The sequence below is a fragment of the Strix uralensis genome, chromosome 6, assembly GCF_047716275.1.
Source record: "Strix uralensis isolate ZFMK-TIS-50842 chromosome 6, bStrUra1, whole genome shotgun sequence".
Classification (NCBI taxonomy): Eukaryota; Metazoa; Chordata; class Aves; order Strigiformes; family Strigidae; genus Strix; species Strix uralensis.
The window spans coordinates 45,396,241-45,411,049 of record NC_133977.1 but is presented as its reverse complement, the minus strand read 5'-3'; the positions used below and the strand labels follow the sequence as shown (position 1 = coordinate 45,411,049).

General features: G+C 42.6%; 1 protein-coding gene across 1 annotated transcript in view; it reads left to right on the top strand.

The window, feature by feature from the left end:
- CCDC148 (coiled-coil domain containing 148) overlaps window positions 1-14,809 on the top strand; it is a 79,305-nt gene that overhangs the window by 63,299 nt on the left and 1,197 nt on the right. Inside the window, exons 12-15 of the mRNA XM_074872345.1 lie at window positions 2,767-2,885; window positions 8,958-9,075; window positions 11,605-11,745; window positions 13,689-13,871. Of these exons, the coding sequence (XP_074728446.1) occupies window positions 2,767-2,885; window positions 8,958-9,075; window positions 11,605-11,745; window positions 13,689-13,835 (525 nt within the window). The 3' untranslated portion in view covers window positions 13,836-13,871. The remainder of the gene's footprint in view (window positions 1-2,766; window positions 2,886-8,957; window positions 9,076-11,604; window positions 11,746-13,688; window positions 13,872-14,809) is intronic.

The following is a 14,809-nucleotide window of genomic DNA, read 5'->3' as shown; positions in this document are numbered from 1 at the left end:
GAACTCCTGTGAACACGGTGAACCTTTGATCATTACTGTTTCTCTTCTCTTTCCACATGAAAAGGTTCATTTCAGAGAGGGAGGGATCAGAACTGCATGTAAACATATTTTCTCTTTTTTCCTGTTCTTTTTGTACCACGTTCTGACAGTAGCCACTGGTTCGCCTGTTGGCTGGGTCTGTGCCCTGGGCTGGTGTGTCCCAGGAGGGGTAGTGCTGGTTTGGCTGTGCCGCCAGGGGTGCTCTCTATTCCTAGAGGGTGGTTCCTCAGCCATCGTGATGGTTGCTGCCTGCCGTCGTGTCGTCAGCTCTAACAGGGGCTGTGGTCACCGGTTCCGAGAGCCTTGCTTGGTGTCAGCCCTGGGCCCTCAGCTGCACGTCGCATCATCAGGAGACGTTGCTGTGCAGCTGTTGGATTGTGGAGCGAGTGGTACAGGAGGCTGTTCCCTGCGCTTTGCTCTGCAAGCAGAAGGGCCTTTTTCTGTTACAGGACAGGAATTTTACAGGACAGGAAAAAATTTTTCACAGAAAGAGTGGTCAGACAGTGGAATAGGCTGCCCAGGGAGGGGGTGGAGTCACCAGCCCTGGCTGTGTTTAAGGGTCATTTAGATGAGCTGTTGGGGGATGTGGTGTAGGGGAGAACTTTGTAGAGTCGGGTTGAGGGTTGGACTCGATAATCCCGAGGGTCTTTTCCAACCTGAATGATTCCGTGATTCTATGATTCTATGAACTGGAAGTTCTGTGCCCCTGCCGGGTGTCCAAAGTGAGAGAGGCTTCTCTCTGACAGTGACAGGCAGCAGCTGCTTGTAAACGGAGCTGGAAAATCAAAGGGCTGGTGAGTTGTCTGTGCTGCAGTCGCTGTTGGCCTTGTACCACACCACACATCTTGTACTTTATGCCTAGCTGATGGCTTGTTAGGAGCGGTCTAACTGTGGCAGTTGGGACTTGGTGAAAATTAATAGTAATAGGTATCTCAGAAGCAAAGTAAATACATTTGTATTTCAGGGACGTCTTACCTAGACGGGAATGATCTAATTGGTGCTGATCATGCTGTGTGGGTTAGATGACCTGAGAGCCTTACAAACCCTCCGCTGAGGTGGCTCCAGCATTTGTGACCTGAACGGGCTCACCTAATGCTAGCTTAGGAATGCAGTGTTGGAGTCATGCTCCAGAATTTCAGTGTAATTCGGGTGTTCTTGAAAATTGTATTAAAAAAAAAAAAAACCCTGAAGACAGCACTTCAAAGATGAGAAGGTGATTCTTGTTCCTGTGTCTAAGAAAACCTGCTCTATCAGCTTTCCCAGCAAGGTGGTGGCTTGTGAAATTAGTTGTGAGTCACCATTTGAAACTTTGGAAAGTGTAACCCCTGCCACAGTTTTCTTCTTAAGGGAGCTTTAAGGTGTTCATCGAGCACCAGCTGAACGTGAGCCAGCAGTGTGTCCAGGTGGCCAGGAAGGCCAACAGCACCCTGGCTTGTACCACCAATAGTGTGGCCAGCAGGACTGGGGGCCTGGACTCGGCACTGGTGAGGCTGCACCTCAAATACTGGGTTCAGTTTTGGGCCCCTCACTACAAGACAGACACTGAGGGGCTGGAGTGTGTCCAAAGAAAAGCAACGAAGCTGGTGCAGGGTCTGGAGCACAAGTCCTGTGAGCAGCAGCTGAGGGAACTGGGGGGGTTTAGTCTGAAGAAGAGGAGGCTGAGGGGAGACCTCATCGCCCTCTACAACTCCCTGAAAGGAGGTTGGAGCAAGGTGGGGGTGGGTGTTAGTCTCTTCTCCCAAGTAACAAGCAATAGGACAAGAGGAAACGGCCTGAAGTTGCACAAGGGGAGGTTTAGTTTGGATATTAGGAACAATTTTTTCCCCAGAAGGGTTGTCCATCACTGGAACAGGCTGCCAGGGAAGTGGTGGAGTCACCGTCCCTGGAGGTATCTAAAAGACGTGTAGATGTGGCACTCAGGGACGTGGTTTAGTGGTGGCCTGGGCAGTGCTGGGTTAACGGTTGGGCTCCATCATCTGAAGGGTCATTCCAACCTCAGTGATTCTGTACTATGATTTGTAATATATATCACAGCAAGGCAGGAATTACAAGCTTGATGCAAATTCTACCAGTTGTCTTTGAAGAACTGCCCTGGTTTTAGGAACAGAATCCTGTAGAATTTATTCAAATGAAGAATTCATAGTTTCACTTCAGCAATATTTTACTTTAAATCCCAATTCCTCATTTTGCATCCAAAAGCCTCATCTTTCCAGATAAGCTTCCCTGCTCAGGTTTCACTGTCTTGCTTCAGGCCTTTCTTTCTCCCTCAGCTTTGGAAAAGCTTCACGTGTCCACGAGGACCACTCCTACGCTGCTTCCAGCTGCTCTGCGGGCTCTGGGCTGGCGTGGATCCAGCCCCTGGAGCTGACCTCGGACATTTTACCTCGAGGAATGTCCACTCACTTGAGCAGCATCATTGAAGGTTTTGATGGCAGAGTAGGAAAGCAAGGAGCAAAATGAAAGTGGTATTCTTTCGTTTGCGGCTGAAGATTATATGCTAATTAGTGTCCACAGTCTGATTGTACTGTTTTGCTGTGGGGGCTGCACACCCTCTTATTCTCCTAGTAAATCTTTTGTTAGCCCATACTGTTCTAAAGTATAAATTTTATTCTAAAAAGATCAAAACTGGATTTTCTTTAGCTTATTACTTTTCTTACTTTATTTGTTCTCACTACCCTGACTTGTGAATTATTCTTATTTTGTTTTCTGTATTTGTTCAAACTTTAGGTGAAAAAGTACTGGGCTGAGAAACAGCTCAAGTGGCAAGAACAGGAAGAGAAAGATCTACAACGTCTGGAGGAATTAAGAAAATTAATGGCTGAACAAGCAGTTAAAGACAGAGAAAGGTAAAAGAAATTAAATGTGAACACCTATAGTATCACTAAGAACGTCTTATAATCTGATTTGCTTTGATCTCCCAACATTCTAAATTAGAATAAATTCAGATAAGTCATTTTTTTTTCTTCCTGTTTGGCAGGAAGGTTGCATCATGATTGTACCCTGGATCAATTTATTTCTTAGTTTGAATCAATTCATATCCATGAAAGTCTTAGACCTCTGTAAGCACTAAACTGTTGTAATCATGATAGGGTACACCCATTAAAACCAGCTCCCTTTGAGATTTTTTTAATTGTAGGTGGGTAATAAGATCTTCTGCATTCCCACCTTGCAAAATTATTTATAATCAGGTTTGTTTTGTGTGAGAGGAGCACATCAGGCACTTCACAGCCTCAAAGATATTTATTATTCTTTTAGGGTCTTAAACTGTGCATCTAGTTGTAGATGCTCTTCACCTGTTTGATGTAATTTAGGACTTCAGCCCGTTAACGTCTGAACCCTTGCCCAGTCCTCATTGCAGGGGATGGCCTTTAATGACCTGTTGGAGAAATAGTTGATTTCATAGAGGAATTCCTCTGTAACAGAGGCACGTAAGACACCTGCATGTAGTCTGGTTATGATTGCTCTTAAATCACAGGCTTACTTTTTTTATGTAGAGGGAGCCACCAAATTGCATGGACCAGAAATGTAATTAAAATAGGGTTAAAGTACCATTGGCATTAGAATATTAAATTTGGTCTTAAGCATTTCATGGGAAATGCTACTTTGACCTTATTTTGTTACAATACCTGCTGACAGCTAAACTTAAATGTCTGTATGCTTATGCTACAAATATATCTATGCCTTTCCTTAAACATACCTGCAATGATTTTAGCTCGTAGCAAGAGACACACACATACTTGAATTATTGAGTTTTCAGCAGAACTGATCAGGAAAAAAATGACTTTTCTTTAAAGCTGTGCACTGTGCTATGCCATAGAGTTAGGGAATGTTCTTTTCTTATGCTAATAAACCTTGCAGAATAAAATACAAGGAAATGGCACGGTTCACTGAGGAATGCAGGGATGAAATAATCACACCTTTGGGCTATTATGAATCAAAAGTTGGTAAATGCTTAGCGTTGTGTGTCCCAGAATTGGCGCACTGTACCAAATAAAACAGCTTAAAGAGAAATGCTTACTGTTTGTGGAGATTAATAATTCTTTGAAATTACTTAGTGCTTTTCATCTTCAAAGCCTTCAGAAACATTAATCAAAGAAGGTCAAAGAGATGTTACTGTCATTAGGTACTGTAGTGCTACAGGTATGGTGTAAGGCATTTTAAAGTATATATTCTCCTGAACGAAGGCAGACACACTGGCATAGTGACATCACAGCACAGAACTGCAGTCCTGTAGAAACTCACAGTACTCTTACATGTTTCACGTGTTGCAGCACATAAATTGGTTTTGAGTCTTTGCAGAACTGATCACGAAAGTTGGCACAGGCCAGTGCCACCGTTCGGATCTGACACCTTTTCAGGCTTTTTGGATCGTGAGCTGACTGACTATTCCAAGTACAAGATATGGCCTGGATAGTGCATAGAGTTTCTAATAGGTACCATAAGACATTAAAAATGGTTTGCTGTTATCCTGAATTGCTTTTAAAATTAATTTAAAATTAAGTGATTGGGTTTATAAAAAGGAAAATTATTATCACAGAGTCACTGTGGTGCTCTGTTTATTCAGGTCTTGCTTGGTAATTGCAAGATGCTGAATATAGCTGAGCTGTGACCAGATCAGAGAAGAGGATTAAAGGCACCTGAAGCTGGATGTAGAATTCCAAGTGACTAAGTCCACATTTGCTTTCTACAACTCCTGTGCTCAGTGACTATCTGACAGTGGAGACATTTAATTGATTGGAGATTTTATTTTTTGGCCTGGAAGTTCCTAGGTAGCTGCAGCTTTATGTTGCATGTGTGTCTTAGAACTGTTGTCTTCAGAGCAGCTGGCTACCCAGCATGTGGCTAAACCCCGGTGGGTTTAAGTTTATGTAAGTTCCTGTAGATGTTGATCAAGTACAAGATGGTGACAGTAGCGAGTGCCACACAAAATCAAATCTAATAAGCAATGCCATCTGCATTCAGAAACATGGCAGAGGGGAAGAGGATTGTGCTGTGATCTCTGTTCCAAGCACAGTATCTATTCTGTATTCATTTTTAATCCAACAGTCATTTCATACAAAACTTGTAAAACAGTCTTTAAAAAAAATCACTGGGCCTGGGGTAAGAACCTGGGTCTGCCCAGATCCCGTCAAACGCCCCAACAAGTAGGAGAAAATCATACTCCTCTTGTGCTTCCTTCTACTCCCATGTGTTTCGTATTGTTTGCTGGTAGTGGTCCAGCTATGGGAACAGGGGTGGAGGTGCCCTTACCTAGGCTGCTGTGCGTTCTCGCTGGCCCTGATGTTGCTGATGATGCAGAAAATGCAGATTTGAACTCCTTCAGGCTAAGAACCTGAGACTAAAACTGTCTGGACAAGAGCTCTGATTACTGGGCTGGCCATGTTTGAAAGGGAAAGCAGAGAGTTCTGATGGTTTTTTTAGTAAAAATTAAAGGTTTAGTAGCTGACAGCTCCAGAGAGAGGAACGCTCCCGAAGTGCAGCAAGTACCAGATGAATGGTGTGCATTCTCCTTATGGGCGTTCAGCAGGACTTCACCCTGTTAAGCTTCGGGGGTGAGAAGTGAGTGTTGGCAAGAGGCATTCGCACGTGGTCGGCTGGCAGCACAGGTGTACGCGCTGGGCTGTCTGCTGCGGCAGCACCACACATTCAGCTCTCCTGAATGTCTTCTGAGGTCTACGTGCCTGTGTCTTTAGGACATGGAATTATAGGTGCCCTTTTAATGCGGTGTCAAGAACCACAAACTGCATTTAGGTCTTACTCCACTTTGGGAATTAGCATCCAAAAGGGCAGATGTTTGTCTGCTGCTAACAGTCCGCTTCTCCCTCTTTTAATCCATGCAGTGAATTTCAGTCAGGTCCTCCCTCAAGTCCCTCGGGTATGGAATGGCTTGAATATACATAAACTATTCTAAAAGAACATTCTCCCCCCCAAAGCAATAGGTTTTGCATTAATGCTGCAGGGTGAGAATTAACTTGGCATAAAATTGTGCAAATATTGTCACTCACTACCTATGGGAAATAGATTGGCACAGCCTCGTTCTCCAGTGAGGCAGCGAGTCGGAAACATCTGCAGACGTTTTAACCCGGCACCTCTCCTGCTGCCAGTCCTGGCCCCCAGTCCAGAGGGCAGGGGTGGGCGAGCTGGGGGGAAAGGGTTGCTCTTTGCAGGGCCTGGATCTGACTAACCCTCAGAAACAGCGACGGCAGCTGTTTGTGGTGCAGCTCTGGCAGACGGGGGTGAAGGCGCAGCTCTCCCTTCCCGTGTGCTCCCTGCAACAGTTCCCCGCCGGGATGGCAGGCAAGCCCCCTGTCCTCTCTCCTCTCTTGCCCACCTCGAGGCTTTTCCCCTTCCTGAAGCCAGCTCTCACCAGCTCCCCTGCAACCCTCCCACTCTCTCCAGTCAGTGCTCTGCGTTGAGGGGACACTGAACAGAGAGAATCCAGAAAAACTGTGGGCAAATAACTGGGTGTTGAAGCTGTTCATAAAGCTGGGCAGACAGGAGGGCTGTCAGTGGAGTCGCTGCTCAGGGCAGCTCTGCTTCGAGCATGTGCTTTTACGTTTGAGCAAGTCCTCAGAGCCGAGGGCTGGGCTGTGCCCGTGACATGGCCACGGCGCTTTCACTGCCTCCGCAGCGTAAGTTAGCCGAGTTCTGGCATGGGAACCGGTGGCTACGTCCCAAATGGTCAAATTAGTGTGTAAAACACTTCCTGTCCCAGCTGCCTCGGGCCCTGGTGACATGGGGCATTGATCTGGTCACAGGGGGAAACACAGGCAGATCGTCTTCACCACTAAAATAACGCTTTCTACTGCTTCTGTGAGATTTATTCAACTGACAACAGTGAACAGGATACATTGTGATGTAGGGCAAAAAACCTACCTATATTATAACTCCCTTTTTTTAAGTTTTGCTAAAGCTTTCATAATAAACATAGCTGTTCATTGTTTCCTAGTGAATATTTATGAGACAGTGTCTGAAAGCAGAGTTTTAATGAAATTATGCTTATCAAAAATTACATAAGTGTGTACCCACAGTACTTCAAAAAGGTAGCTTCACTGAAACTAATCAGCTAAGCTCATTTTTCAGCTGGCTATTTATTAAAATTGTTACTTACTGTGGTACTTAAAGTCAAAATTGAGTATTAAGACATTTTAATTGTAAGCTTTTCTATAAAATTAAGTTTACTTTGAACAAGTAGTAGCTAAAATATTACTATGTATAATAGAGTGAAAGAGAATTAGCAACTTTATTTGGATGTGGACCCTGTGAAATCATAGCTCAAGTAAACATTTAAAGCCAAGTATAAAAAGTATTGGAAGAATGTTCCAAATTAGGAACACAGTGTACGGTTGCATATGTATTTACAAGGTTCTCTGCCTTCGCTGAGTGTAGATTTCATAGCTCTGCCACTGCCCTCTGACAGTGAAACTTAATCTCTGTTAATACTGGCCTTGGTCTCTCCAGCGTGGGCAGGGTGATGATCTCCTGAGGGCAACATAGTCGTGAAAACGTGAACCTTCCCAGGAGCAACAAGAGCCGCAGCAGGATGCGAAGTCCTTGCTGTGCCCTGGCCCGTTGCCCTTTGGCAATGCTTTACGTTGCCGTGGGCATCAGATCTTCTGCAGCAGAGACCAAGTGTTGGAAGCCAGACCTGAAGGAGTGCCCCTCGATTTTCCAGGGCACTGAATCTCGGATAATGCTGGAGCGTTTTAGAACATGTACCATAGTAGGAAGCTCAAGCAGAGTGAAAGGTTGTCAATATAATTTTTGTCATTTTTCAGGAAAATATTAATATCTGCTTTTTATTAAATTTTCTTCATATAAAAATATTTGGCTTTCTCACTGGAGCAAAATTACCGCTGAAGATTACTGTTGTAGGCATTCACCTGCCCAAACAGGGATAAACTGAAAGCCTCTCTGGGGCATCCGCAGGCATCTTTGTACCACTCCCCTGGGACAGATCTGTGTGTCCTGGCAGTTGTCACCGGATCATTGATGCAGTGGTCTTTTCTGGCTACAACGTAACTGCGCGTTTAGTTCTGATTTTTGTAGTTTATAGCACAAGTTATAAACTCCTTCGAGCTTACTAAAATTTTGAGAGTAAGAAAATAAAAATACATGTTTTGTTGCAGTTGAAGCAGCTTGCTCTTCTCCGTTTCTCTAAAGGCAAGTTAAAATTTGAAGGGCAAAGAAGGTTAATTGTCTGAATGCCAATCATGGCGATGGCAACTCCTGCGTAAGGACTAGAAGCGACGTACCAAAGAATGCCCTACAGCTCCACAAGAAACGGAGTTTGGCAGCACACTGAGGGTTCTTGGGAAATATGGTCATGGTGGTACTGTCGGGGCTGTAAAAACCTATTGCGAAAAGTTGACCAGCAAAAATAACGCCGTAGGTAAAGTTTCAGGATTATTTGTGCTAACCTCGTTTTTCCCTTTTGAAGAAGGAGGTAATTCTCAAGTTTTCTTGCTTCTTCCAGTAACAAGATTGGGAGTGATGTGTTTCTTTTAATGGAAAGGGTTATAGGAAAGAGTTCTTCTGCCATGCACAGATGTCAGAGAACATTTCTTCTTGGCAAAGAAAATGGGGAAAAAAAGAGTTACAGGGCTATATAAAGCATGCTAGAGAAAATCTGCCTTCTAGAAATGTAATCTGAATGGTTAGCCAGGTTGTTTAAAACAAACAAGCAAACAAAAACCTCAAAAATAAAATATTCAACTCCCCAAACCAAAAAACTCCCAACAAAAATAACACATTCAAATGAAAAAGCATTTTCTGCATTTTTCAGATGTTTTGGTGAACCAACGTATTAGGTGGATATAGAAAACATCAGACTAGTTTTCAGACTGAAATATCATAACAGAAATTTAGAATCACCCTTGACCAATGTTTTCTCCATTTGTACGTATGCTGTTTTGCAGGGTAAAATTTAGACAAGCATTACTAGAAAAACGGTTGCTGGAGAAAAAGGAATTGGCCCTTCAAGCAGCACGTGAAGAGGAGGAAAAAGAGAAATGCCTTGAAGCACTCCGGCAACAGGTGGTTTTATTTCCTGTACATTGTATTTTCATATACAGTAATGATAAACACATACTGTCATATTACGTGAAAGATAAAAAGGATGATCTATCAAAAGCAAATAAATGAAGAAGTTAAAATGCGCTTTTGGTCTGACTTTAACAGTAATTTTGTCATGTTATAAATCCTGAGTGCTTTGTAACTCTGACAACAGGAACATTATGATGTTAAATTGCACTGTAGAAGCTGTTGATATCTGAAAATAGGTAGATACTATTTTTTCTGGGTTGGATATGATTTCTCTTTTGATTTTTTTTTTTTTTTAATAATCTTAAGTCTGCCTTGAGTCTTAGACAAGATTTATGAGTCATTTAAATTCTTTTTAAATTCTGAAAACTTACAGACCTTGGATGACTTTTCTTCAGAGAGAGATTTAACTTTCTGTGAAACTTTTTCACGTTAAGGACAGCCCAGAAAATGCTTGCTAACGTTTCTCATAGTAAATGTAGTGTTATTTTTTTCCCTACTGCTGACTTTTGAAGGAGTAATTTTACCTTCATTTATATTTTTGTATCTAATTTCCTTGGTTTTCCTCCAAAGATTAGAAGGAAAAATCTGGAGTTCACATTCTTTACAGTCCAGGAACTGCAGCTTAAATGCACAGCCAAAGGAAAATAAGGGAGGGAGAAAAGGTGCTCTTCAAACCCTTTTGATTTCGGATAATGTAAACAGCAGTAATGCAGCAGCTTTCTCCCCGGGTTAAAAATACGGTATTTGGTGCAGCCTCGGCCTCACATTCAGCATGTCCTTTGACTTCAGGATTAACCATCCCAGTGCAATGCACACACCAGTGAAATTCTTCCTTAGTCCCTCGTGGACTGTTTGTGGCCTTGTAAGTGTTTTCATGTCAGCAGTTGGGTGCACAAAGTCAAGGAGAAAGAAAAAATTTAACAGAGGTCAAATCTTCTGTGGGAGAGCTGAGCACAACAGGGATAAACAAACCTGTTTATTTTTTTAATATTAAGGGATCATTGGTCTGTTATTTCAGTCATTTTTTAAAACTGTTCAACTGGGGCTCATTTCCAGTCAATAATGCTGTATTTTTAATAATCTGATTTAATGAAATATTTTGCAGTATTAACAGTGTTATTTTAGGTTGTCAATGCATTTTTAATAATAACTCTCGTGTCTTTTCTAAGTTATGGGTTGAATTGCATTGTCTTTTGTGTCAGATTTTGCAAGAGGCTGGTTGAGAGTCAAGATCTGTGGATCTCTTCTGACTGGCCCAATTCTCTTACCAAAGCAGAAAATGCTTCTAGAATGGCCTTTCACCAGGATGATAGAGTTCCTACTTCATTACATTTTTCTAACCAATATTTATTTTCTGTATTTCACACTAATGAAATACTGCTTCATAAAATATGCCCTTTGGTTGTATGTGGGAAAAAACCCAAGGTCTTTAGTAAAGTCATCCAGTCTGTGTATTCTGACAGCCTGTAAATACAAAGATGACATTTTATCAGAGGGATGGAAAAAAAAATCATACACAATTTTAAATATTTTTCTGGTTTTAGCCATTCAGATGGTGCTCTGACTTGGATTATTTTTCTCCTGCATCTTTCTGTATTTTCCAAAGTAGTATTAGCCTATATCTGGATATTTTAACACAAAGAAAATAAGCAATGAAAAAGGCTGACTCTTGCACAGAATCTTGGATACTGATCTAGCCACAAGAAATGAAACAGTTAAGATGGACACACTTATGAAATTCTTTGGGCTTTTTCTTTATTTGTGGCATATCACTCAATGTTGTTGCCCATGACTCTGTAAAAATTGTGAACTGCTGATCTGAACACCTTTGTTTCCATCTGAAGAGAAAGCAGAAAGTTTGGACTTCCAGGAACTGTGGGTATTTCTAGATTACGAGTCGTCTGGTTCCTTTTGGTTTCTGGTGTTGAGGGTCAGAGCTCACGTCGCGCTCTGCTGGAGAGCTGAGGCCGCTCCTGCCCCTCTTTTGTGGCGCCTTGCTGGGCCGAGGCTGCCCCACGCCGCGGGACGGTGCAAAGAGCCGTCGCGCAGATACCTGGCAAGTGCCGTCTTCCGGTAGCCTAAAGCTCAGGGCTGTGATGAGGTGGCAGCATCAGCTCTCTCTTCATGGAAATGCCGTCCAGCTCTCAAGTTTATGTTTTCAAGGACAGACATTCACAGCTTGTGGTTATTCTGGGTTAAGCCTGCCCACGTAGCAGGGAATTCTCCGCTTTACGGCAGTTTTGGGCAGGCACAGGGCTGTATTAAGTCCAGCCAATTAAATTGTCTCTATTGGGAAACAGGAAAAAAACCTCCCTGATTATTATTCTCTGTCAAAGTGGTTTTACTCTGGGTTCAGGTTTTAAGCTTTGCAACTTTTACATATGGATACGTTAAGAAAAACTTTTGAAATTTTTAAACCAGGTAACTAATCATGTTCTCAAAGGATCTGTTATTGATAATAACCTTTTCTCACCTTATGTCTACATAGACTGATTGTTATTTTCATATCCTGTATTTTAGGTTGCCGTTGTTGCAAAACCGGATCCAGCTAGAGTAGTGGCTGACACAGTGGCATCTAAAGCTCGGATGGGTGTTGGAACCAACGAAGCGTTTGACCTTCAGAAGCCGCTGTTCCAGCTGCATACGTACAGTGAGCTTCAGGTGAGTGTCTGGAATCACGCTCTATAGTTTATTGTATGCACATGGATCTTAATAGTGATAGATGGTGACAATGTTAATAGTGTATCCTAAATAGCAGTATTAACAGTACAATAGAGAATATAATGTGCATGAAATTAAGGACATTAGGAGTAATAGGTGGGGTGATCTCTCCGACCCAGTGTAGTGATGGAGGAGCACGAGAGCGGGCCACAAAGGTCCGATCAGGTCCAGCATGGGACTCCTGGGCTCTCCCCGATGAGCAGCCCCCGTCGCCACCCCTGGGAAGAGGATACTGGCCCAAGAGGACCACTGGGCAGTTCCGGTGTCTGTGGGGCATTTTGACTGATCTGTTTGCTACTTTTTAATTTCAAAACTGCATTTTTATGGATTTATTTAAAAGAATGCCTCCTCTTCACCTGCCCCAGTTAGTGTTGTACTAATTTGAAGTGAATTGACTCAGCATAAAAGTTCTCCTGACTGTACGAGAGAGTTATGTCACAGGTAACTTCATTATGGGGTATTCTTTTTTCTTAGAAGATTATGCACAGCTCAAATCTCTTCATAAGCTGGAAATTAGTATCTTGACCATATTTACGCTGTTCCTGGATTGAAGATCAGTTGGGATGTGATATGCAAGGGCTAAAGGAGAAGAAGCCAGTGAGGTGTAAATGAACCAGGAAACTGAAGTAACTGTACTCCTCAGGTCACCCAGATTGCTGAGGACACTGCTCGCTCAATTTCAAACGGAATTAAGCAACACAGGGGAGGATTTTTTGATTCCCTTACTGTTCCCCATCTGCTCAGTCTATGCATTTGCAATTATTTCCACTCTGGAATTTGAAAATTAAGTTTACAGAAAAAGAACTGCTATGATATGATTCTATGGCATAAAAGCTTTCTTTTAGCACCAAATAAGTGGAAATTTAACCACTTCTATAACTAAGCTTGTCCAGCATTTCCCATCTTAAGATGTTTTAAAGCTTCTCAGTTTGGTAAAGCATAGACGTGGTACAAGAGATGTAGTGTTTGTCTGGCTATTAAAATTTACCCAAATCTGACTGATGTATGGGACTCTGAAAAGCCTTAGCTTAAAAATCCTCTGAACATGCGTATTTGGGATCAATACCTGAATGCTCAGAATATTCTTCCCGTTTCGCCTCAGCGGGGTTTTGGTAGTGCTCAGGCTGTGGTTCCTGCCCAGCACGTTAGCATGGCTCTGCCCTGAGCTGCGGGGGTTACGGGACGTTCCCCGGCGTTGGCTCTCCCAGCAGCTCTGGGCACTGTGGCAGGCCAGGCCGGATCCGCGGGCGCTGTGACTCTCTCCTGTGCTTTCAGTGCTCCGCCACTGCAGCCCATGGAAGAAGGATTTGGAAGAGGCTTACAAATTTTGCCAGACAACCTTCTGACAAATTTTAGAAGTAATTTCCCTGGGCATTAATTATTGCTGTGTAAAATGGAAGCGGTACTGCCGTGTAGTCACAAGGCAATGCTGAGAGAAAAATCATAAATGTGCGTGAAGCGCTCGGGTTCCACAGAAACAACCAGGAAGGGATTAAAAGTCTTGTGCTGAAAGCAGGGCTGCACTGATGGGGAACACTGGAGAAGTCAGCAACTCTGCAGTGAGTAGACTGAATTAAAAGTCACTGTTTCACATCTACCCTTTGAGTTTTGCTGAGGAATGACAACCCAGGGCTCTTTGTTAAAATAGTTTGTGATCATTAATGTTAAAAAGGATAATATCAAGATGTGTGCAGTGGGGTAATGCTTGCTCACTGTAGAGCTTCTCTGCTTTTGAAGGCTTTACTTTATGACCATAATTTTCTGTCTGTCTCTTTAAAACTTTTTAGATATATACATCCACAGATGACCTGTAAGATACACTGTGTGTATGAGGAAAGTATTGTTTTGTTTCTATTTATCATTGCTGTGGTTTATTTTAACAGATCATTTCTGACCCTAGACTTCGTGTTGAGCTAGCTCTTCGAGAAGCTGGACTTCATAGAACACTTTATGCAAAAGAGATTTTACCAAAAATTCCTCCACTGAAGCTCCCAAGAAGAGATATGGAATCTACAGCTTTTAAAATGTAGAGCGTCTCTCGTACTAGGAGTAGAGAAGCTTCAGGGGTATTGTCTTGTCTATAATGTGAAAACTTTAAATAAATTTCCCTTAGGTTGTGTCACAGACCTTAGTTCTCAGTGTCGCCATCATCCAAAAAACCAGCGTGCCTTTCTCATGCAGTGCTCCACCATTCCACGCCTGCCTTGGTGGAGGTTTTATTGAGGTTTGGTGGGTGTAGGCTGTGGGATAATTTCCCGTGTCCCTTTCTGCTGGCAGACGGGACACCTGTACGCGAAAGGCTCCGACAGACTGTGCGGGCTAATCTGATGTGTGGCATCTGGAGTAGAAGCTCTGGGTTTTAATTGACAGCATAAATCCAAAATAGCTTTGCAGAACAGTCACTTTAGATTATGATACATGAATACAGCCCACAGCTTTCATTCCAGGCTTCTTGAGAATTTGATTATTTTAATTATAAATCTTCGTTATCATGATGTTTCTATTATTCCTTGATTATTATAAGAAACTTAACCTTTGTCTATATTTAGAAACCAATTTGCTGTATCATATTTACTGCTAACCCAGTCATGCAATTTCATATTGCAGATCAGTCTTTCAGTATAAATGAGAAATTAGAAATAACGTTTCAGATCTGGGATCTTTATTTCGGAGCTGACACTACTGAATATGATTCTATTAAATGAAAGGGAAATTGATGTTATTTCATTTTGTAACTGATGATGTTTTCAAGCCTTACCTAAGATGAGTGTAAAATGTATGTAAACAAGTCAGAATGAGCAGTTTAACCAAAACTTTCAAAGGATGATGAGTATCAGACAGATCTGAACACCCCTAGTAGTGTCTCTAGATACTTACAGGACCTTCACTGGTGCTGTATTGTAATGCCTTGCGGGTGTTAATGGATCCCACACCTGCGGTGCCTTGTGGAGCGGAGAATTCCTCTGTCGAAGCAGGGATGGAGGATGGGGGGCTGAGAGCCCAG